This window comes from Zootoca vivipara, chromosome 8 (genome assembly GCF_965207765.1).
Source record: "Zootoca vivipara chromosome 8, rZooViv2.hap1.1, whole genome shotgun sequence".
NCBI lineage: Eukaryota > Metazoa > Chordata > Lepidosauria > Squamata > Lacertidae > Zootoca > Zootoca vivipara.
The window spans coordinates 5,153,053-5,176,040 of record NC_142591.1 but is presented as its reverse complement, the minus strand read 5'-3'; the positions used below and the strand labels follow the sequence as shown (position 1 = coordinate 5,176,040).

Genomic DNA, 22,988 nt, shown 5'->3' with positions numbered 1-22,988 from the left:
ACAACAACTTCCCTATACAGGATTGCCTTCAGATGGCTTGGGGGTCAGATAACTCCATAACCTCCAACATTTCTCCATTGAAAATAGGGACATTCTAAGGAAAAGTGGACATGCCAGGATCAAATCAGAAACCAGGATGGAACCCAGATTGGAACGGGTCCAGTTAATCTGCTTCTTCCAAGAGTACCTGGAGTTGAGCTATCACTAGCTTCTCTAGAACCTTCACCTAAAATGGGGTGTTTGTGACAAAGCAGTATTGTCATAAAACTCTGGGTTCAGGGTAGGATCCTTCAAGAACGGGCACACTACTGTCCTTTAGATATTTCATAGAATCATAGAGATGGAAGGGACCTAAGGGGCATCTAGTCCAACTCCCTACAATGCAGCAGGAATCTCAGCTAAAACATCAATGACAGATTGCCATTCAACCTCTACTTAAAAACCTCCAAGGAAGGAGAGTACAGAACCTCCCGAGGGAGATTTGAAAATGGCTAACCTATCTTGTCTCAGTCTCCTCTTCTCTAGGCTAAACATACCCAACTCTCTCAACCATTCCTCATAAGGCTTGGTTTCCAGACCGTTAACCATCTATACATGTTCCAGCTTGTCAATATCACCTTAATGAGCTCCCCACCCACACAGGAGATAACTATTGCTATGAGGCCAAAGCTCACCAGAAGGTAGTCTGGCCATGACAACTGTACCGTATCCCCCACCTATTTATTTGGCTCAACACCAGGAATAGTGGGGTTTTTGCTGAGAATAATGCGATGTCTACGTTTTGAACACCAAATATGCTGTTGGCTGAAATGATATTTACAGTTATTCCCAAAGGACCATTTATCAAGAAAATAACCTGTATTGTTCTACAAAAGAGAAAACTTAATTGAGATAGTTTCTAATTAAAAATGAAATAAAACTTGGTATCTTAAGTTTGTTTATAAGATAGTAGAAACATCTGAACATAAAACAGACTGCCAGCTACTAGAGTAATTGCTTGTCTTTATTAGGGTGCAATCCTATGCCCAGTTAGCCGGGAGAAATCCCTGTTGAACTCAGTGGGACTTACTGCCATACATTTTTTACTCTGCCTTTCAGCCAGCCAAGTACCGAGGGAGGCTTAGATGAAACTAATAGAAATAGTGCAATCAATAAAAGTAGAGGATCTAATTAACAAGTGGGAAAGCAGAACAAAAATATAAGGCCGCTTTGTATGAGTGTTTTACTGCATGTTGTATACTGCCTTGTACTCTTCAGAATCATCCTACGTTCAAAAAGGGTGGAACAGCAAATCAGTTACTGTGCCAAAAATGGCAGGATATGACAAAGAAGCTTGTCACATAGGCAGCACCCTTGACTATGGTTCTCAAACCAAAAAAAGCCATGTCTCCTCACACAGTGGAGGCAACTCAGAAAAGGGCCTCTGAGGAAGAAGCTGTCAGACTAGTTAGCAGACAGAATTAGAACCAACTAGAAAATATTATATGCTAGGTTATGCAGTTATGCTATAATGTAAAGTACAACCCTGCCTTTCTCTGTCACTGTATTATTTTCACATACTGTACTTGGTGTGAAAGACCGGGGGGCGGGGCGGGGGCGAGAACAGGAATGCAAAGTACTGGTATGAATTAATCTGCTCTTCGGCTTAAATAAAACCAAGAAATGCTTCCTGATTTGGCAGAGCTCTAGCCATTACAGCTCAGCATCTTCCGAAGGCTAGGAGGCCCTCCTGTATCTAGCACACTGGCTGTTTCTATGGCAACCTGCTGTGTATGCCTGCTACATCAATTGCAACACAAACACTTCTTCCATTAAACCACTGTATGTCTGTGCTGCATTTAACTGGCATTTTCTATGGAATCTGTTAGTTCTGCTGGATTTTCTTTTGCGAGAGGAGAGGAGAGGAGAGGCCAAGGCGGGGGATGTGCTGTTGTGCTGAAGGTCCCTGGTTCAATGTTTTCATTAAAAGGATCTTGGCCAGAGGGGCAGAAAACCTTTGCCTGAGAACCTTGGGGAGCTCAGTGGACCAATGGCCTCTTCATGGGGATTGGAAAAGGAAGCAAGGCTTTCCAGCCGAGGCCCCTCATTGTCTATGTTTGCATGTATAAGGAGGGGAAGGGGGGGGGACACCTTTCAGAACAGAAAGGCAATGGAGTGGCAAAATAGTATTGGGTGGAGCTTTCCCCATAATTTTCTCTTCATAATTTTCTCTTCCCTGCTATTAAAGGTGGAGAAGCAGTACTACCAGTGAGAAAGGTGGCAACCCTACAGGTTGTAGGGGTACAATTGGTCACCTTTGCCCAGGGAAACTAATGGACAGTTGCTGTTAAGCTTCTGGTAAAATCCCTCATTAGCACTGCCACAATGATAAGAAGCTGCTTTAAATATAGACAGTATATTGCAGGCGATTATAGACAATTAGGATTGCCACATTTCCCCCCCTAGCAGTGCTCCTCTGCCTCATCACTGTTATTGGAGGCTTTCATTATCACTCCATGCAAAGGGGGGGGGGCTTCACTTGCAGAATTTCTGCTTCTATACACTTAAAAGGCACAAGTGATTCGCTAGAAAAAATACGGACAATCACACAGATTACTACACAATCTGCAGGAGATCACTTATTTGGGAGAACAGGGCTGCAGACAATTGGGTAAGAGTGCTGAAAATTGCAGATTTATCTCCATTTAAAGGGAGCATAAGACTGGAAAAAGAGGTCTTAGGTCCTCCTTACAACTTAAGCAAAGGCTAAAAAAAATGCAGTGGAACTAGTCGAGGACTCGAGGACAAGGGCTGGTGCCATGGATCAGCATTACTAGGCACCCACAGAGACCGACACCCCAACAGAAGAGTGTCCACTGCTGAATCCTATTCATTGGCTTAAAACATTTCTATACTGTTAAGAATTTCCAAGGAAGTATTACAACAGCTTGCAGACTGCAAAACACACATCATCAATAAAATGGTTGAGAGAGCACAACAAAAAAACCAACCAAGTGGATATATAAAAATGCACCAGAAGTTAAAAACCTGGGGAAATAAAAAGGTATTTGTCTGGTGCCTATAAGTTAATAATGTAGGCATTATGCAAGCCTCCCTAGGAGAGAGCCCCAGAAGGGGTGCTACAAGTGAGAAGGCCCTGTCTGGCTGTTGCTATCTGGTCCTCTGCCACTCTAGGAAACACACAAGCACACACAACCGCAGGAAGCATCCAATGATGTGAGGGGATAATAGAACTGTAGACTTGTAGAGTTGGAAGAGACCCTGAGGGTCATCTAGTCCAACCTGCTGGAATGCAGGATTATGCAGTTGCCCCTACGAAGACCGAAACGGCAACCCTGGCATTATCAGCACCATGCTCTAACCACCACCACCACCAATCAACAGGAGCTGAACCACACCTGCCACTCCAAGCGTGTAAACAGGGGCAAGAGTAAGGAGGAGGAGAAGTCACAGAAACAGCAGCCACCGCCCACCTCTCTCTTTCAGCAGTAGTGTGGGGAGGAGAGGTAAGCAAATGGGCAGCACAGATGCCACCCAAGAGGATGTGGGCCCATCTTGCCCAATCTCCACTGCCTCTCCCAACCAAAAAGTGAACAGACAAACCCCTGAGTATCATGGGCCTCCCCTTCCCCATTTTTTAATCTATAAGCTTTGCTGAACTGTGGGCAGAAACAGTGTACCAAGACAAAATGAAATTAAACCACTGAGAATATATATTATTCGTGCAACTGATCTAAAATTTGGAAATGGCCATATGTGCAACTGCTCAGGGGGAAAAATGCTCCTGTGCCATTAACTGGGGTCTGACTGGAAGAAATCAGAAGTGAAGCTTTTCATGCCATTGAGCAAATCACCTGTTCATTGCTGTAGCTCAAATGGTTAAGGAAGAGCTAAAGGGACTGGCTGAAAAGTTGGCAGCTCTGCTGCAGCAGCAGCAGCAAGTCTGGACAACCAGGAAGCTCAAACTGAGCTTTTCCTTGAGGGCTGAAGAATGCTGCCTTCTATGATGATGTTGCTTCTAATCTAGGAACAAAAAGCCCTTTATCAAACACTCAGTGACCTATTTTACTACAGTACAGGATATTTACTGCATTCTGGATTGGAGTTGCCAACATTTTCTGGCAGATTTTCTGAGCCTTTAACAGGTGTGTAAGAAGATTTCTGCAAGTGAAGCCTTTCCCTCTCATTAGGCATCTGTGCAACTGGGAAAAGTTTCAACTACTGGCACTTCCCCCAATTATGCAGATGTGGTGATGAGAGCAAAAGATTTCACATAATGTATTCCTGCTTATACAGCTGCAGTTCAGTTTGCAGAAGCCTGCTGGGACAAGCACCTCAGATCTATTCAGATGCAGGCATTGTGTGCCTGCTTTTTTACCCTAAGCTACCTCTTTAATATATTCCATCTTTTGTAGGGTTTATTATTATTATTATTATTATTATTATTATTATTATTATTATTAACAGCCAGGTGATTTATCCAATTTGCAGTATTTTTATGAGCTGGGTGGGCAGGGGTTGCAACAAAACTCTGGTGGACACCAGCTTTCTTGTGTCAATTCCCTAAGCAAAATAAGAATATATCAGAATGTATATCCAGTAGATCCACTTCATCTGTTCTCCTGCTCTGGAAGTTCTAAAAAAAACTCTGCTCAGGGACAGGTGTGTCTCCATTGTTGGTTTCGCAATCAAAGGACTGTCAAGTTCAATTGGCCAATAGATGCTTAAACATCTGTTACTACATGCAGAGTTTTCTGAATGACAAAAGTGGGCATATTGCCATCATTATTATTTTTAATGGCCCAAGTTACTTCTTTCAATGTAATTGGGTACAAGGTGCGTTCTGATAACTAGGGTAACCACAACTGGTAAAGCTCACCACACTATGAATATTTATGCCAGATATTTCTCCATGTCAGGCTGATGTTAAAGGTACAAAGAGTAGGGGCAGAGATAAGAAACATCTGTACCAGTGCTCCACCTGCATTGTTTTGATGTAATCCTTACCACATGTCTGTGTTAGCCTCCAGATTGCAGTGGCAGGTGGGTGGGAAGGCAGAGGATGAGAGCGAAGATGGCTTGCCTTGGGGCTACCTTATGACTTCATGGCAGAGGTGAGATTTGAACCAGGGCCTTCCTGAGTCAGCACTCCGTCTCTTTGCCATGACTCTACACAGGGGCGTATGAAGGGGGCGGTCTGCCCCGGACACCACTCTGGGGTGTGTGACAAGATGGCCTGCTGCCTCTCCCCAGCTGCAGAGCAACCGAGGGCGCCACTCGTGTGGTGTCTGTATGGGCTGCCGCTCACGCGTGCCGTCAATGCGGGCGTCTGTACGGGCTGCCTCTCGCATGGCAACCATATGGGCTGATGCGCATGCGCAGTCTGTGCGGACGTCGCATGTGCACAGCTGGGCGGTTCGCCCCGCCCCTCAGCATCCCGCCCCAGGTGCCAGAGTGGGTTCCTCCGCCATCAGCCTTCTTTTAAAAACTTCTGATAACCCTAGTAAAAGACACTGAAGCAGAACCCTTTTAAAAAAGTACGCAACCCTGCTATTGGCAACTTGAAAAATAAGTGCCTGGTTCTAGAGTTAAGACATTTGTGGCTCAGGGTCCATCTGCACTTCCCTTTGTCTCATGATTTCAAGTGTCTGAGAGGGTTTTTTTTTGTTCTGTTGCTTTCCCCAGGAAAACCCATTGCTTACTGCTTAATACTGTAAGAGCAAACATCAATCCACAGAAAACCCAAACATTGTGGGGCAGGGGGGTAAAGTGCCTCAGCCTTTAGGAGCCGGCGCTTATGAATGGAGGTGTATAGGGGCAATCCAAAGAGAATGGGATGAGAGTAGTGCAGCTTTGTTCATCCCTTGACCAACCACATTCTTTTTGCAGGACCCCTGTGAGGCTCAGGAGCCCAGTTAGGTCACCCCTTGCCTGTAGAGCTGGCAGCCTCCCCTCACTTCTCCTTGGGAGTCCTCTGGGCAGCCACTGCTGCCACCCCTGGTCTCTGAGCTGCACCCCCCTGCCCCAAAGAGAGGTGCCTCCCAGAGGCACCATTCACCTGCAGGGCTTATAGCTAGGGCTGCTGCAACAAACAGCTGTACAAACCTTTGGGAGGCTGAGATGCGAGAGGGCATCAGAGGAAGGAAGGAAGGAAGGAAGGAAGGAAGGAAGGAAGGAAGGAAGGAAGGAAGGAAGGAAGGAAGGAAGGAAGGAAGGAAGGAAGGAAGGAAGGAAGGAAGGAAGGAAGGGGGACAGAGACCAGGGTTGCCCAAGGCACCCCTGACCATCATTCAAGGCACTCTGGGGTGCCATGGCACACTGGACTATGAAAACCTCTGGACCAGGCATCCCCAAACTGCAGCCCTCCAGATGTTTTGGCCTACAATTCCCATGATCCCTAGCTAACAAGACCAGTGGTCAGGGATGATGGAAATTGTAGTCCAAAACATCTGGAGGGCTGAAGTCTGGGGATGCCTGCTGGAATCTTCCTGGACTGGCTCTGTGAAGTGGGAATCGGGGGCACTGTACTACAGTTGTCTTGGTCCCACCTATGGGACCAAGTCCAGAAAGCAGCACTGGAAGAGTGCTTTTTGGCTCCCTGGCAGTTATACCACAGGCCACTGTTTTATCCCCAGTGCTATGAAACCACTAAGAGTAGTCTTTAGGAGTTTGGGGGCAGGGTGCCATTCGTATGCTGATGGTGCTCTATTTTTATTTTTTGAAAACATCTGAATCGGGGAGGTCATGAAGGCCTGAATACAATGGTGGACTATATGAGGGGAAATAAACTGAGCTCGAATCCTGGCAAGACAGAGGCACTGTGGGTATAAAAATTTAATAAATAATAATATTTTTTGTAAACCACTTAGAAGTTTTATTTATAAACAAGCAGTATATAAATTTTGCTAAATCGATCAGTCACTGTCACCTGAGTCACAGACTCACCGTGCAACTTTCAATAGCTTCTATTTACAAAGCTGCTATATTGTCACCACTCTTTCCTTTGGGATTTTTGTTCATTTGTCACAACACCCCAAGGCTAATCATATTCTATACAATTTATTTTTGACAATATTGAACTTGACATCCTTGATTAATAAGAGGACAGTTTTCAGAACTATAAGTGTGCCGGGTCCATAGAGGGAAGCAAAACCTACAAAAGGAGTCCTGTGGCACCTTTAAAAGCTAATGTGTTTGTTAATGGCAGAATCTTTTGTAGGCTAGAGCCCAACTTTATCACATGGTAACAATGTCAAGGAGTTTTCAAGGTGTTGGTTCATTCTGGCATGGTTGTCTGTGGTTTGGGGTGCTGCTAGCTTTCTCCACAGCTATCTCAGATATTCATTATCGGAGGGAGGCAGAAAGTGCTATCAGACCATGTTTTCATCATCCAACATCCTCCCCCAATCTACATGACTGTGTATTCCAAGTTTTGGCCAGCCCCTTTAACTGCAATTTGTTCTGCAGCAAATTGATGGTGAAACACCTTGCTCCATACTACCACTTGATGACTTTTGCAGAGGCACAGGGTGAGAGTTTTCTTTTTTGGCCAACTGGCAACCCTATTTTAATAATAACCATTTCAGCTCAGCTGGATTTGCTTAACAGCTTGACAAGAGATGGTTGCAGGTAGGTAGTTGGTCTGACGTAGTCGAAACGAAAAAACAAAAAACAAAATCCTTCCTGTAGCACCTTAGAGACCAACTAAGTTTGTCATTGGTATGAGCTTTCGTGTGCATGCACACTTCTTCAGATACTTCAGAGATGGTTGTTAAGTCATTTAATCCTCTCATTTACAACCCAGCTGCTTCTTTTTTGGTAATAATAGATAGAAGCAGACAACCAGTATAACAAGAAGCTCAGGAATATGCCTTAACCCAGGGATGGGGTATCTGTGACCCTCCAGATGTTGATGATAGGAGCTGTAGTCTGGACACATCTGGAGGACCACGGGTTCCCCATTCCTGCCTTAATCCATAGGTTGGTTCATTCACTGCATATGGAAAACTGAAGTGTGAGATAACATAGACTCAAACTCACGCAATCCTTTTCAAAAATTTTTTTTTAGCACAATGCATTATAGAAATGGTGGCAGAACAGCTGTAGAGGAAGATCAGTCTGCTGCCGCCTCAGCTACGCATCCATATATTTAGTGCATTTCCACAGCAGCACAGAACTAAAATCCATAGTTGGAACTTAGGAACAGCTTTGCAGAAGATGAGAAAATAAATAACTCACCCACTGGTTCCTGGTCTCTGGGCCTGAGAGAAACGCCAGTCTGTGTTGGGTTGTGCTTGCTGCAAGAGAAACACAAAGGCAGGTTTAATGCTTCTGTTCCTAAAACGAAGCTCAGCTATAAAACACACACACACATGGACACACGAGCATAGAACATCATTATATGATCCAAAATACTTCTAAAGAAGCATGATTGGTTAACATGATAAGAAAGTAATCTAAATAATATTGCAGAAGATAAGACAGTCAGAAACTATCCATGAATAAATGAAGCATGAAATAAGCTTGAAGGGGCATCATTTAAACCAGAGAACACCAGAACATCAGGAATAATTTGGGGGCGGGGGGGGGGGGAGAGAAGAGCAGAATTAATTGGTACTGAGAGAATACCAACATCTGAAATGCTAATAGAATTTCCTAATTTATAATCTTTTCTGAAACAGGTCAGTGTTAGGGCTTTGATTTAATGTCTTCTGTTTCCTTTGATCTTTGGAGCTCTGCAATCTTTTTCGCCCACTGGGATTAAAAATTCCATTTCCCACAACAATAATGATTTCTTTGAAGGCGCAACAGAAGACACTATATCAGAATAGATTGAGCCATGTATTACTTTCCACCCACATTGTTGTATTATTAGAACAATGGACATTTTGTAAATAAAGGAGTACATAAAATGCCACTATGAGCAGCATGTCTGAATGGCTCTTTGTGATCACAGCTGAAAGACACACTGTGGTTGATGTATGCTGCAAAACTCCAGATATCCTGTCAGTCTCCTCCATTAATGCTTCAGTAATAATATTCTGCAACGTTAGAGAGATTTCCACCCGAACCGTTGTTTATGTGTTTTTTCCTTAAACAAAATGGATAAACATGTTTTAAGATCAGGGTACAAGGGTGTAATCGACATCTTATTAAAGCAATGTCAAAATTAGAATTGATTCAGGTGAATCTGGACTCCAAGAACCCTGTAAATAAAATCTATATGCCTGCAATCCAAACCCCACTTGCCTGTGAGTAAGCCCAATAAAATTCAATAGGACTCATTTCTGAGTAGACATAGCTAGGGTTGAGACAAATGTGTCCTTACTACAATAGGAGGATTATTGATCTGTGAATGCTAAAGGATTAAAATATACTACTGGTGTCAGTTAAACAAGTTCATAAATCTATTTATGTATGTGTATGTGTAAAATTATCATATATTACAGTATATAGCATGTATAAATATACATATATTTCTCTGCAGACTAAATATGCAGAAACAAGCCTCCTCCTGTGAGTTATTCATTGTGAACACTTCCTTCCTCAGTTGCTTCTATAATTTGCAGAGCCAGAGGCTACAATAATCAAACCTTGAATCCTAAATTTAAACACCTAAATACAGGCAGTTCTCTAAATATAATTTGAGCATCTTCAGCACACACTGAATTTTTTTGAAAAAACCCCACACAACCTGTGGTTTTCTGAAGTTTAGGAAATGGCACCTGTTTATTTAAGTTTCTAAATGTGGATTTAGACATTCCTAAAATGGTTAAGTTCCTGTCCCCAAGTCTCAAAAAGCTCAAATTTCAGCTATATTTCTTTACAAGGTGGCAAAAGCTGGAATGTGAAAGCTGTGTATGATAAGGATTGCAAAACAGAGTGTCATGTGTTGCAAAATACTGCATTAATTTTGCACATAGTGTCTTCATAGTGCCAGCAAAATTTAGAAGCTGGAAAGAAGCAAAAATGAAGTAAGAGCAGTTTGTTAAAATTACTGATAGTAAATTTTGTTTTGTTGCTTTTTCTTAAATAAGCTGAGCCTGCCCCTTTCACCAAGGGCTCACTGCTTCCTGTCCCTTGTGTTAACCCAATGGGAAATTTTCATTTTTAAAAAATATGTTTTTTTAAAATTTTTACATTTATATTTTAAAACGTATCAATTGCTCACATTATAACACATCCAAGTAATTCAGTGAAAAATATACCGTCTCATTTGCAGTCACTCTTAGCTCCTGCCACTCTTATGGAAAGGGCTTGATGATGCCCTCCTGTGCACTTCTGAAATGCCCATTCACTTCAATGGAGAACTTCCCAGTGAATGGTCATAAGAGTTTTCCCTAAGGTGCTGCTTAAGTGTAACTGTGATGTCACAGAATTGTGTATTTTTAGACGTACTTGTTTTAAATGCTTGCAGGCTGCTTTTGGGGCAAAGACCCCCCAACGCAACATGTCAAAATTAAAACATGCTCAAAATGGCAAAGTAACACCAGCAGCTTCACAGTTTTCCCACAATATTGCCTTAAGATGGTGATAGATCTGGATTTGCCTGACAGTTTTACAGAACTCTGACAATGGTAGCAGTGAAGGGAGTAGAGAGTACTTTTAAAAATTAATTCAGCAACCCTCACCTTTTGACCCATCTCCCCACCACCATCACAGTCTCTTTTACTAAAGGATCCATTAAGCACATACATATGTGCAAAATGATGCAGCTAAAGATGCCTCAACATATACACTCATGCGGTCCCATTTCAGTCTCTTCCTTTGAACCTCTGCTCAGAACTAACTTCTTCCATAAAGCCTTTGGTTTAAACCTCTGGCTTTCCTCTGCAGCTGAGATGAGAGTGGAGTCAAAGTCTGTTCACATCTGGCTTCTTCCCCAAATGTTTGCTGCACATGTAGAGAAGGTCTGGAACAGAGCTCGTTTGTAGCTGCATCTGCTCCCATTCATCTTTCACTAAACTTGCCTCCCCCTTTTCTCTTACTACATTTAGGTCGAGAGCTTCTTGTGGCAGGGCCATGGGTTGTGCTTTTCTTTACTCTGCAAAGTGCTGTGCTCACAGGTGGCATAATAATAATCCTACTGAGTTTTTAAAAGCCTAACTGACAAGCAACTGTAGCAACCCAAACAGGACTGTGGATCCACCTGATCTTACAGGTTATGTCCAGCATAAAGGTAAAGGTAAAGGGACCCCTGACCATTAGGTCCAGTCGTGACCGACTCTGGAGTTGCGCCGCTCATCTCGCGTTATTGGCCGAGGGAGCCGACATACATCTTCCAGGTCATATGGCCAGCATGACTAAGCCGCTTCTGGCAAATCAGAGCAGCACACGGAAACGCTGTTTACCTTCCCGCTGTAGCGGTACCTATTTATCTACTTGCACTTTGACGTGCTTTCGGACTGCTAGGTTGGCAGGAGCTGGGACCGAGCAACGGGAGCTCATCCTGTCGCGGGATTCGAACCGAAGACCTTCTGATCAGCAAGCCCTAGGCTCTGTGGTTTAACCCACAGCGCCACCCGCGTACATGTCCAGTATAGGGCTACCTAAACGTCCCATCAGCACATGGGTTTCCTCTTGCACAACAGGACTTCCCTTGCCTCTTGCCTCCCCCTGCCCTACCTGCTCTGCACCACCTAACTCTGTCTGGAGGTTCCTCAACTCTCTGGAGCAGATTTGGGGAGGGTTTGTGGAGCATGTGGAGAGGAAGAATGGGGGGAGGGAAGGGGGCAGACCCCATTTCACAAGCAGAAATCCTTGCACGGATGGGATGCATGCGTTGGATTACCACCCTATATATTTGTTTTATTATAATATTTTTATACCGCCCTTTAATCATATTCCCAGGAGTTCTAGTCAAGAGCAACCACTGCACATACATTCTCCTCTCACCCCAATTTACCATAGAACATCCTGGGGGGGGGGGAGGCAGTTGGAGCATGTAGCATGGAAAGAAATGAAAGCCCTACATGCACCTTGTAAAAAGCATAATAGCTGCAAAATGAAGGAACCCTGGGATGTCACTCTCCACAACACCCACCCACCCTCATTTACCTCATTACACCTAGCAGATGGAAGTCTATGGTAGATAAATATGGTAGATAAATATGGATTTATGGATTGCAAGCAGAAATGTTTTAGGAATCACTTTAGTGTATCTTACCCCATCAGAGGGACTCTGCAAAACACTGCCTGCCTGCTCAAAGGCAAGCATGCTTTCTGCTGTAGTGGAATGACTGAAAGGTTTAACAAAAAAGAATTCGCCCTGTTCAGACATTGGAGAGAGACAAGACTTGTAGTGCTGAGCTCCAGCTCCGCCCACTTCAAGGTATCTGATAAAGCCTTCGGGATGTGGGCGCCCAGTGAAATTTATGGTGGATTTCCTGTCTGTCCTCTTACTACAGCAGTGTGACATGAACCAGCTGGGGACACAGAGGCCAGATCTGAAGCACCTGGCCCCCACAATAACCAACATTACACAAGAGACCAGAGAGATGGCCACAAGAGAGATGATAAGGTAGAGAGTTAGGCTGGGGGCTCTGGAAGGTGATTTAGGGAGAAGGTCCAAGGACTTGGAAAAGTCCTGCACAGCATTATCCTCTGAGGAAATCACAAGAACCAGTGAGGCTGAGAGAGACGGCACTCCATTGTCTCTTACTTCTATCACCAACCTGTGGGACACCCCAGGCTCCCTCAATGCCCGAACAGCCCGGATCTCTCCGGAGTGGCGTTCCACTTTGAAGGGGGTGGCTTCATTGGCATCCTGAAGCAAACTATATGACAGCCAAGCATTGTGGCCACTGTCAGCATCCACAGCCACCACTTTGGTCACCAGGAATCCAGGCTCCACCGGGAGCAGAACTGGCTGGTGAAAGGCAGAGCCCTTGGAGACTTGCGGGTGCACAATCACCGGGGCGTTGTCATTCTGGTCCACAACAAACAAGTGAAGAGTGGCTGTGCTGCTCAGGGGTGGGAAACCTGAATCCTTCACCTCCACTGCAACTTGAAAGACTTTCTCTTGCTCATAGTCAAGCATCCTGGATGTGTAAATGCTGCCGTTCTCTTGGTTGATGTGGAAATAGGTCGAAATGGGTAAGCCATGATTTCCACTGTCCACAATGGAATAAGACAGCTTGGAGTTGACACCTGCATCCGGATCTGAGGCTGACAGAGAAAAAACTAGAGTCCCAGGGGAAGTATTTTCCTCCACATGGGCAGTGTATGAAGGGATGGAGAAAGTGGGTGCATTGTCATTGACATCTGAGACTTGAATAAATATGTTTTTGTGGGTGGATTTTTGAGGCACTCCAGAATCTGTTGCTTTAATTGTGATATTATATCCAGCAGCCTTCTCTCGGTCCAGAGGCCCATTGGTAACCAGTGAATAATGTCCCTTAAAGGAAGACACCAGTTTGAATGGGATGTGCCTGGTAATCTCCAAGTGGACTTGCCCATTTTCCTCAGAGTCGTTGTCCTTTGCTTGGATCAGGGCAATGACTGTTCCTGTGGGTGCATCTTCTTGCACTGGGCTAGAGAGGGAAGTCAGCATAATCTCTGGGCGGTTGTCATTGACATCAACAAGTTCCACTCTGATGTTGCAGTGACCCTCCATGGCAGGGGATCCCTTGTCTTTTATGTAGATAGCTATCTCGTAAGCATTGGCTTCTTCATAGTCCAGCAAAGCTTTGGTCCTGATCTCCCCTGTCTGGGGATCCAAGCTAAATAAGTCAAGGAGCTTCAGAGGTGCGCTATTGCTGGCTCTGAGGAAATACTCCATCTCTCCATTGGGACCTTCATCTAAGTCCGTCACATTGAGCTTAGTTACCACAGTCCCCACCTGGACATTTTCCTCCAAATAAACTTTGGACACTGGCGGGTCACACACAGGGGGGTTGTCATTTGCATCCAGGACGTGGACTGTCACCTGGGCAGTCCCTGACTGAACAGGATTCCCACTATCCAGAGCTGTCAGGATTAAGTGATGGACAGCGGCTTTTTCCCTGTCCAGAAGCTTCTCCAGCACAATTTCGGGCATCTTGACCCCGTCCCCCCTGACGTTAATGCTCAAGGCAAAATGTTCGCTTGGGCTAAGCTCATAAGTGGCAATGGAGTTGGAGCCCGTGTCCGGGTCTTCGGCGGCTTCCAGGCGCAAGCGGGTGCCCGGGTTGGCCACCTCGGTGATTTCCAATGAAACCCTGTCCTTCGGGAACTTGGGGGCGTTGTCGTTCACGTCCAGGATCTCCACCTCCACCCGGTGGAGCTGCAGGGGGTTCTCCAGCACCAGCTGGAGAGGGAAGGAGCACGTGGGGCTGGAGCTGCACAGAGCTTCGCGGTCCAGCCTCTCGTGGACCAGCAACATGCCGTCGGCGAGGTTAACGTGGAAGTAGTGGCGCATCCCGTCGCTGACCAGCTGCAGGCGCCGAGCGGACAAGCTCCGCACGTCCACGCCTAGGTCCTTGGCCACGTTCCCCACGGAAGAGCCTGGGTCCCGGTCCTCTGGGATGGAGTAGCGAATCTGCGCGGGGATGAGCCCTGGCAGGGACAAGACGGCAGCCACCAGCGCCAGCAGCTGCCACGACAAGCTCTGCCCGCCGCCCATGCCTGGCTCTTTTGCGCGCAAGGATGGCCGTCTCCAGCGGCTGCCTCAGCTCCAGGTATCCAGCCCGGGGGTGGCCACTGCTGCCTCCGGACCCCGCTGCAGTCCGGTGCCCCCCGCCCCGCCCCCCAGGTCTGCTCCTGGAGGCTCCGGGGTGACCTGAGAGGTGCTGTGCAGCGGAAAGGCGCGGGCTGCAGCTGGAGAGGCGGGAGGGGGGAGCGGGGGGATTTTAAAGCGCTCCGATCAGCAGCAGCTCATTGGCAAAAGGAGCAGCAGAGAAAGGGGGCTGTGAAATGGATACAGACAAGCGGCAATTCCCTCCTCGGCGGCGGCGGCGGCGGCAGCAGCAGCAGAGAAGCCCCTTCCCCGAAACACACACACACCCTGCTGCTCCCCCCTCCCCAATCTCTCTTGCCACCAGTTTTCCCTCCCTGCGCTTCCCATTCCTTTCCCAGAGCAGCAGAGAGATTTGGAGGGCTGACCCAAGGGAGCCATTGGCCAGAAGAGCTCCCTTGAGGCCCCTCTTGGTGGAAAAACAGGAATCGAAGGTGCAGAACGCAGGCAGGGTGAGCTGCTGACGGCAGCTGTAACTCCAGGAGGGGGGAGGGGGCTACTCTACCCTCCTGCAACCTCCTCACTTCAATCCCCTCCCCCTCTCCCCTCCCGCTCATAAAGAAAGAGAGGAAAATTAGACACACAAAGCTTTGGAGCAGATAGGTGCGATGTATCACAGCCTATGCTTGACACCACGCATTGATTCCTCACCCCCACCCCAGACACTTCTCCTAGGTGCAGGGAAACTCAAAAGAAAAGAAAGGTAGTGGTGCCATGGCTGGAACAAAATAGGGAAACTACATGGAAAATTCTCACCTTGCCAAAGAAGCTGGGTTCAGTGAGATTGCTGCAAGAGGCTGTCCTAAGTGTCAGATTAGGTTTCATGAATACAAATTCGCTAATGTCTGAGACAGGAGAAAAGCAGGATCTGTATCCACGGGCAGGGGGTCCAGAAGTGGCCACTTGCACTCCGATCATAGCATCTCCAGGGCTCAGCTGATAATGGCAATGTCCCATCACGTGATCTGAAGCATCTTGAAGCCCACCAGCTTTGCTTCCACAGCATCCAAAGATGGTAGATGTTGCACGTGAATCACGGCGGAGGCATCGAACTCCCAAGGCCACCAAAGCCATCAGCGAGATGGTGGAAATTGCTGCCAAGGAGATGATAAGGTACACAGTCAATGTGGGAGGTCCCTCAGTTTCCACTGAGTGAGCTGTTAACCCCAGAAAGGTTTCAGGGCTGCTTTCCTCCAAGAGCACCACCACAGTGACTGAGGTGGACAAGGAAGGATCACCTGAGTCTTTGACAACCAGGACAAGGTCCTGGGTAGGATTGTCTATGTCCTGTAATGCTCGTGTAGTCCTCACCTCTCCACTACGGAGGGCCATGCTGAAAATACCAGGGTCTGTGGCTTGCTCTACATGGTAAGAGAGCCAAGCATTTCGCCCAGAGTCCAAGTCCACTGCCATAATTTTTGTGATTAAGGCATTGGCTGCAGTAGATCGTGGAATTCTGAACTGTACAACAGAATCTTTCCCAGTAAAGGGGAATCGAATCCAAGGTGCATTGTCATTCTGATCTAGGAGGTAGATGTGCACCATGATTCTGTTGCAGAGAGGAGGGGAGCCACCATCACATGCCTCCACCAGGAACTGAAAATGATTCGTATGCTCGTAATCAAAAGGGCTCTCTGCAAAGACATCTCCATTTGTTGGGTTGATGGAGACATAAGAGGTGATGTCCTCAATCAATCCTTGCCCTGGGCTCGCCAAAACGGAATAAGACAAACGGGAATTCTGGTCCTTATCAGAATCTGTTGCAGAAACTCTAAGCAGTACCACCCCCACTGGATTGTTCTCTTCTATGACGGCTTCATAAAATGGCCTGTCAAAATGAGGTGGGTTGTCATTGACATCTGCCAGAGTTATGGAGAAAGAGGTATGCTGAGAAAGAGGTGGATTCCCTAAGTCAAAGGCATAGATGGTGACATTGTATTGCGGAGTGCTCTCACGATCTAGCTGCTCACTGGTGAGCAAGGAATACTGGTGCTCAAAGTCTTTCCGAAGTTTGAAAGGAAGGTTTCTGGGTAGATCACACCGGACTTTCCCTTGATCCCCAGAGTCTCTATCCTTGACATGTATCACAGCAACCACAGTGCCAGGAGGTGCATCCTCACCCATAGAGCTGGAGAAAGAGGTGAGAATAACTTCAGGTGCATTGTCATTGACATCCATGACTTCTACCATAACACTGCAGTGTTCCTCCATAGTAGGGGAGCCCATGTCCTTAGCTTCTACTTCGATCTCATAGACATTAGCCTCTTCAAAATCCAGGCTCCCTTGGACACGGATCTCTCCCGTTGTGTCATTGATAGCAAATATCCTGCGCAAGGCTTCTGAGTTATGGCTGCTGAGGGAATACTGCACCTCTCCATTAGGCCCTTCGTCCAAGTCTGTTGCATTCAGCTTAATCACCAGGGTTCCTGGAGGAGAGTTTTCTACTAAGCGGGTATAATAAGTAGGTTTGTCAAAAACCGGATGATTATCATTGGCATCCAGAATGTGGACAGCAATTCGAATAGCGCTAGATTTGGGGGATATGCCCCCATCTTCAGCTGTCAGGACCAAGTGGTGGACAGCAATGTGCTCCCTGTCCAGTGCTTTCTCCAGAACTAGCTCTGGGAATTTGGTGCCATCTGTACGTGCCTTCACGTTGAGGTTGAAGTTCTCATTGGCGCTGAGGTGGTAGGTCTGTAAAGTGTTAGTTCCTACATCTGAATCCTGTGCGTGTGGGATAGGGAAACGGGCACCCAGTGCAGCCAGTTCATAGATCTGCAGAGATATTGTGCTACTTGAGAACACAGGCGCATTGTCGTTGATATCCAGAATCTCCACTTCGATGCGATAGAACTCCACTGGGTTTTCAATAGCAAGTTTGAGATGCAGGAAACAGCGCAGGTTCTGCCCACAGAGCTGCTCTCTGTCTATTCTGTCATTGACTATTATGATTCCAGTGTTCACATTCACAGAGAAATACTGGGAGTCAGAATCAGAAAGCACCTGCAGATTGGCAGCTGCAAGCTTTGTCACATCCATTCCTAAGTCCTTAGCAACATTTCCTACAAAGGCTCCTCGAGTGAGTTCCTCTGGGACAGAGTAACGGATCTGTGCAAAACAGTCACTCAGAAACAGACAGAAGGCAAAGGCATGCACAAGTCCCAAACGCCAGGCAGAGTTTTCTGTTCTGAGCATCTTTCTGAAATCCACAGCAGGAAGCTCTAAAACTGCAAAACAGGAGCTAAATATAGCAGACAGTATCTCTTTAAACCTCTGGAGGATTCACCACCTATCTCGAAGAAATATGAAATATATGAGAGGAAAAGGGTCTGTGGTCAGTGTTTACCTCTCTCATTCATTGTTTTGGTTTGAGAGAGATTGAAACAGGAGGGGAGTGGTACACACCGCAGATCTTCAATGCTAGCCTCCTGCTCATTGGCTGAGACTGCCTTCCTATTTATCCAATCAGCAGCCTCCTTCCCAGGACAGCAACACACGCACCAATCCAAGTCTGGAAGTTGCTACTGTGCGAAAAAGGACCGCGTAACCTGCTGTTTTTAACCTAGAGACACCAGGCTAAACAGCAGACAATGGAAAACAAAGCCCAAAATCTTGTCTGGGTTTGGCTTCTGTGCTAGCTATAAGACTCTGAGAAGCATACGCTGCAAAGAAACGTTTGCTCTAAAAGCACACTGACTCCTCACATATTACATCCACAACAAAACAGCTGATTTGTCATTTTTTATGAGCAAAGATAATTCAATGAATACTAGGAAACAATGGTTACTCTTACCCCAGCTTCCAGATCAATCTCTTTTGGTTATTTCTAGGCTACCAAATTAATATCTAGCTTTATTTATTTCAGAAGCCTTAGACTCTACCCTTCCAATGTAAAAATACAAGGGAGTGATCGGTTTTTCTCAGGGAAAGAAATCTAATTGTACAGGGTGGGAACTTAACAGTTGCAAAAATACAAAGAGCTAACTTTGTGACAGGCAGCATTTGAAGGATGATTTTAAATTATCATTTTCTTATTGTTCACATCCTAGTTCCAGCCCCTGCTCCCCTACCCATTTTCTCTCATTAAAAGGCAGCAATTTGTGGGAAGAAATCACTCTTCTGCTCTCTCTTTCCCAAGGAGTTATGAATATGTGGTGCAGGGTTAGGTTATGAAGAAGGAGGCCCCACCCTATTCTGATAACCGATGAATCAGCCCTTAGTCAAGTTTCAAAGTGTTACTGGAGACACCAGATTCATGTGGGAAAGGAGAAAAAGGACAAAATGCCACCTCACCTGCCTGGGATGGTTCAGTGTATCAGTACGAGATAAGAAAGAGTCAAATTCTCTTGTCAGAGTACTTGGTTGAGGATAATCCACAGGCCTCATAAAGGTGAAATCACTTCTGTCCGAGCCGGGAGAATAGCTGGCTCTATAGCACTGGCTCTGGGAGTCTGTGGGCCTGAGTGTGACCTCCATGTATTTCAGTGTGCCATCTGAGTTCAGTTGAAGCTTAGGGCTGGATTGTTTGAAAACGTCCCTGGCAGGAGCACCACTCAGGCTGCAGCAAGAAGAATCCCTGGCTTTTTTATTCCGAAAGCATTTCGCAGACAAGATTATGCACGTAACGAGGGACACGATGCTAACTGCCACCAGCGCAATAATCAGATAGAGGGTTAGGTCAGATTTTTCTTTGGGGTGAGTTAGGAAATCACGAGACTGGGGCCTTTCCTCAGTCACTTTATCCTCCAATGAGACCACGATGGTAACGGTGGTAGACAAAGGTGGTTCTCCATTGTCCTTCACTAGTACAAGGATTTTCTGTGCCGGGAGATCTGTTTCCTGGAACTCCCGAACAGTCCAAATTTCCCCAGTGTAGGGAGCCACTCGGAACAAGGAGGGGTCAGTGGACTGGGAGAGCAAGGAGTAAGAAAGCCAGGCATTGTGGCCAGAGTCTGCATCCACTGCAGTGACTTTGGTGACCACATAGCCTGCCGATGCAGACTGAGGGATCCTCTGGATTGCGGACAGTTCCCGACCAGTCACTGGGTGCAGAACAACAGGTGTGTTATCATTCTGATCCATTATGAAGAGGTATACAGTGACACTGGAGCTCAGTTGGGGTGACCCAGCATCATGCACCATAATGGGGATTTCCAGCACCTGAAGCATTTCATAGTCAAAAGAGTGCTGGGCATAGACATTCCCATTGTCTGGGTTGACGTAAATGAAAGAAGAGACTGGAGCATCTTGAATCGGGATTCCTGCCACTGAGTATGTGAGCCGGGAATTGTCCCCCTCATCAGGATCAGAGGCTACCACAGTGCATAGCAGAGAGCCAGGTGGATTGTTCTCCTTCAAGAAGGAGTTGTAGAAAGGTTGAGAGAAGTACGGGGCATTGTCATTAACATCTGAAATGTTCAGCAAGATGATGACATCTGTGGTTAGAGGTGGGGACCCTGAATCTTGGGCCATCAACTTGATAGTGTATCGAGAAACTGTTTCTCTATCCAGCTTCTCAGAGGTAATCAAAGAATAGTGGTTTTCAAAAGATTTAATTTTAAAGGGCAAGTTTGGTGATATCTGTAAGCTCACCTTTCCATTGACACCTGAATCTTGGTCTCGCACATTGAAAAGCCCCACCACTGTCTCTAAAGGGGTGTTTTCTGGCACGGGGTTTACCAGAGAGGTAAGGAGAACCTCTGGGGGGTGGTCGTTCTCATCTTCAACTTCCATTTGGATTACACAGTGGCCTTCCATTTGAGGAATGCCCTTGTCCCTGGCCCTTACATGAAGCTCATAAAAATGAGATTCTTCGAAATCCACAACTCCTTGGACACGGATATCACCTGTGTGGGGATCCAAGCCAAACAACTTCTGGATGGAATCAGATGTGTGGATTCCAAAGGAATACTGTATTTCCCCATTAGAACCTGCATCGGGGTCAGTTGCATTAAGTCTGAAAAGCAAAGAGCCTACAGGGATGTTCTCCGGAAATCTTATCTTGTACAAAGGAAGGTCAAATGCAGGCTCATTATCATTATTATCCAGGACCACAATGGTGATCAGAGCTGTTCCTGACAGTACAGGATCCCCCCCATCACAGGCAGTCAGGATGAGCTGGTGTTCCGATTGTTGCTCTCGGTCCAAAGGTTGCTCTAGCACCAGCTCAGGTAAAAGCTTCCCATCGTTCACATTCTTTACATTAAGTGAGAAGTGGGGGTTGGGGCTGAGTCGGTAGACACTGACTGCATTGGTCCCCACGTCCGCATCATGAGCGCTCTCCAGTGGAAAGCGAGACCCTGTGGCGGCAGACTCTGCTATCCTCAGCACAAGCTTGGGAGTGAGGAAACAGGGGGAATTGTCATTTAAGTCCAGGATCTCTACCTCCAGGTGAAAGAGCTCCAAGGGATTTTCTATGACTACTTGGACTGGCAAAATGCACCCCGAGCTTGCTCCACACAGGGTCTCTCGGTCTATCTTTTCATTCACTATCAGAGCACCGTTGGCCAAGTTAACTGCAAAGTACCTCTTGCTCTCCTCAGAGCCCAGCCTCAGCCTGCGACGGGAAAGGTCTGCCACCATTAAGCCCAAGTCCTGAGCCACCTTTCCCACCACGGTGCCCAGCTCCGATTCCTCCACCACGGAATAGTGGATCTGTCCTGTAACCAACGCCCGGCTGAACAGCAAAAACAAACCCAGTACTTGCCATTTGAAAGAGGGTTGCCGGGACAAATGTGGCTCCATTTCAGAAAAAAGTCCCCTTCCAGAAGGAGTCTTTGTGATATCCCAGGGATAAGGAGGCTCCAGGACCTGGATGAATGCTGTTTTTTAAATCCCTCGGTATTTCCTTCCAAATGAGTTAAAGTAGCTTTTGAGCTTGCCTAGCTGCAGCAACAGAATGTTAGTCAGAGTTGAGGGGGTGGATTGGGGGAGGGAAGCTGAATTACAGCCATAGCGACGGAGGAAGAAAGTCAAGGCAGAAAGAGCTGATCCCCCCTCCCCCCAAAATCTGGATCAGCACCTGACTAGATGACAGCTCCATCCACTCTCCACCAGTGACAAGTCCACCTACACTCTTAAAGCTGCTGCAGCACATGAAGTTGGGAGACCAGGACCGATCACCCCCATACCTCAACCCTAAATGTAACTATTCAAGAGGCTGGTTTGCCACTGGTTTTGGCAGCTAAGTTTAGCAGCTCAGATTCTTGTTCTCAAGGAAACAGCACGTCTGGGAAGCATGAACGGTACAAATCCTCATTGTTCACATTAGCTAGATTCATTCCATCTCATCTGAACAAAAGACAAACTCTCAGCTGTAGGGGATACAGAATCATAGTCTCTCTGGTCTAACAACTGGTCTGATTTTTCACTTCCAATGAAAAAGGTATTTGTTACAGTGGAAAAGACGAAAGATAGGGGGAAACTCTCACAGAAAGTGCTTTAGCATTTTGCAGTGCAGCTTCAATAAATGCATTTAAAACTCTTAGGCATTACCAAGGCAAAACAGACCCATTCAGAATGTTCATTTTCAAATGCAGACATGGGAACCTCCACCACACAGTGAAGAATGCACAATCTTCCAAATTGCTTAAGGCCTCCCAGCTCCATTCATTGGCCTTTCCAAAATTAGAACACCACAATCAATGCAGCAGTATTTCTAAGTAGAACCATTGTAACCCAAAGACCATGGTGTGGCTTTGAATGTCAGGAACCCACATACCAAGTAATTTTTAAGCTGTAGTGTTAAAGAGAAAGCACTTTCCAACAGCACTTTCCAATAATGCGACACCCAAGTACAGAATCACAAAACTGTGATGGACTCAGTGAGTAGACCATTTTTCTTAAGATGGGGTGCCCCATTCGTGATGCACTCCCGACTTATGATCCTTAGCACTTTTTCTTCCCCCTCTCTCTACCAAGCTTTCAAAAACATCAGAAAAACAAATATTTGACAACCTCCCCTGGAAAAATCATTTAACTGCTGGATTTATTTTTTGGTTAGAAACTTTTTGCTGCTTGTTAACCTAAATCTAAGTACCAGTAGTTTAAAAGCATTACTGCTTGCCAAATATCCACAGGGTGAACAACTGCTAATCTTCCCAAGCTTCTTCTAAAATAGCCCATCCCCTTGAAGACTCTCAAATCCAACAAAATGCTTTTTAATTTACAAACTGACCACCTTAACACAAAGGCTGCCTGACACTGCCGTTGCATCTGTGACCTCTATCCCTGGAGATTGTTACAGAATCACAGGGTGCTGCACGACATAGTTATA

General features: G+C 46.2%; 1 protein-coding gene across 33 annotated transcripts in view; it reads right to left on the bottom strand.

Annotated features, from left to right (window-relative positions):
- Positions 1-22,988, bottom strand: part of LOC118079302 (protocadherin gamma-C5) — a 274,853-nt gene that overhangs the window by 12,560 nt on the left and 239,305 nt on the right. For 30 of the 33 annotated variants that reach the window (XM_088675037.1, XM_088675032.1, XM_035103378.3 and 27 more), the window contains one exon: positions 8,239-8,297. In XM_088675037.1, the coding sequence (XP_088531163.1) occupies positions 8,239-8,297 (59 nt within the window). Of the gene's footprint in view, positions 1-8,238; positions 8,298-12,709; positions 14,618-15,469; positions 18,978-19,006; positions 22,986-22,988 lie in introns of those variants that run through there. The other 3 variants (XM_035103367.3, XM_035103370.3, XM_060278112.2) reach the window with 3 other exon arrangements.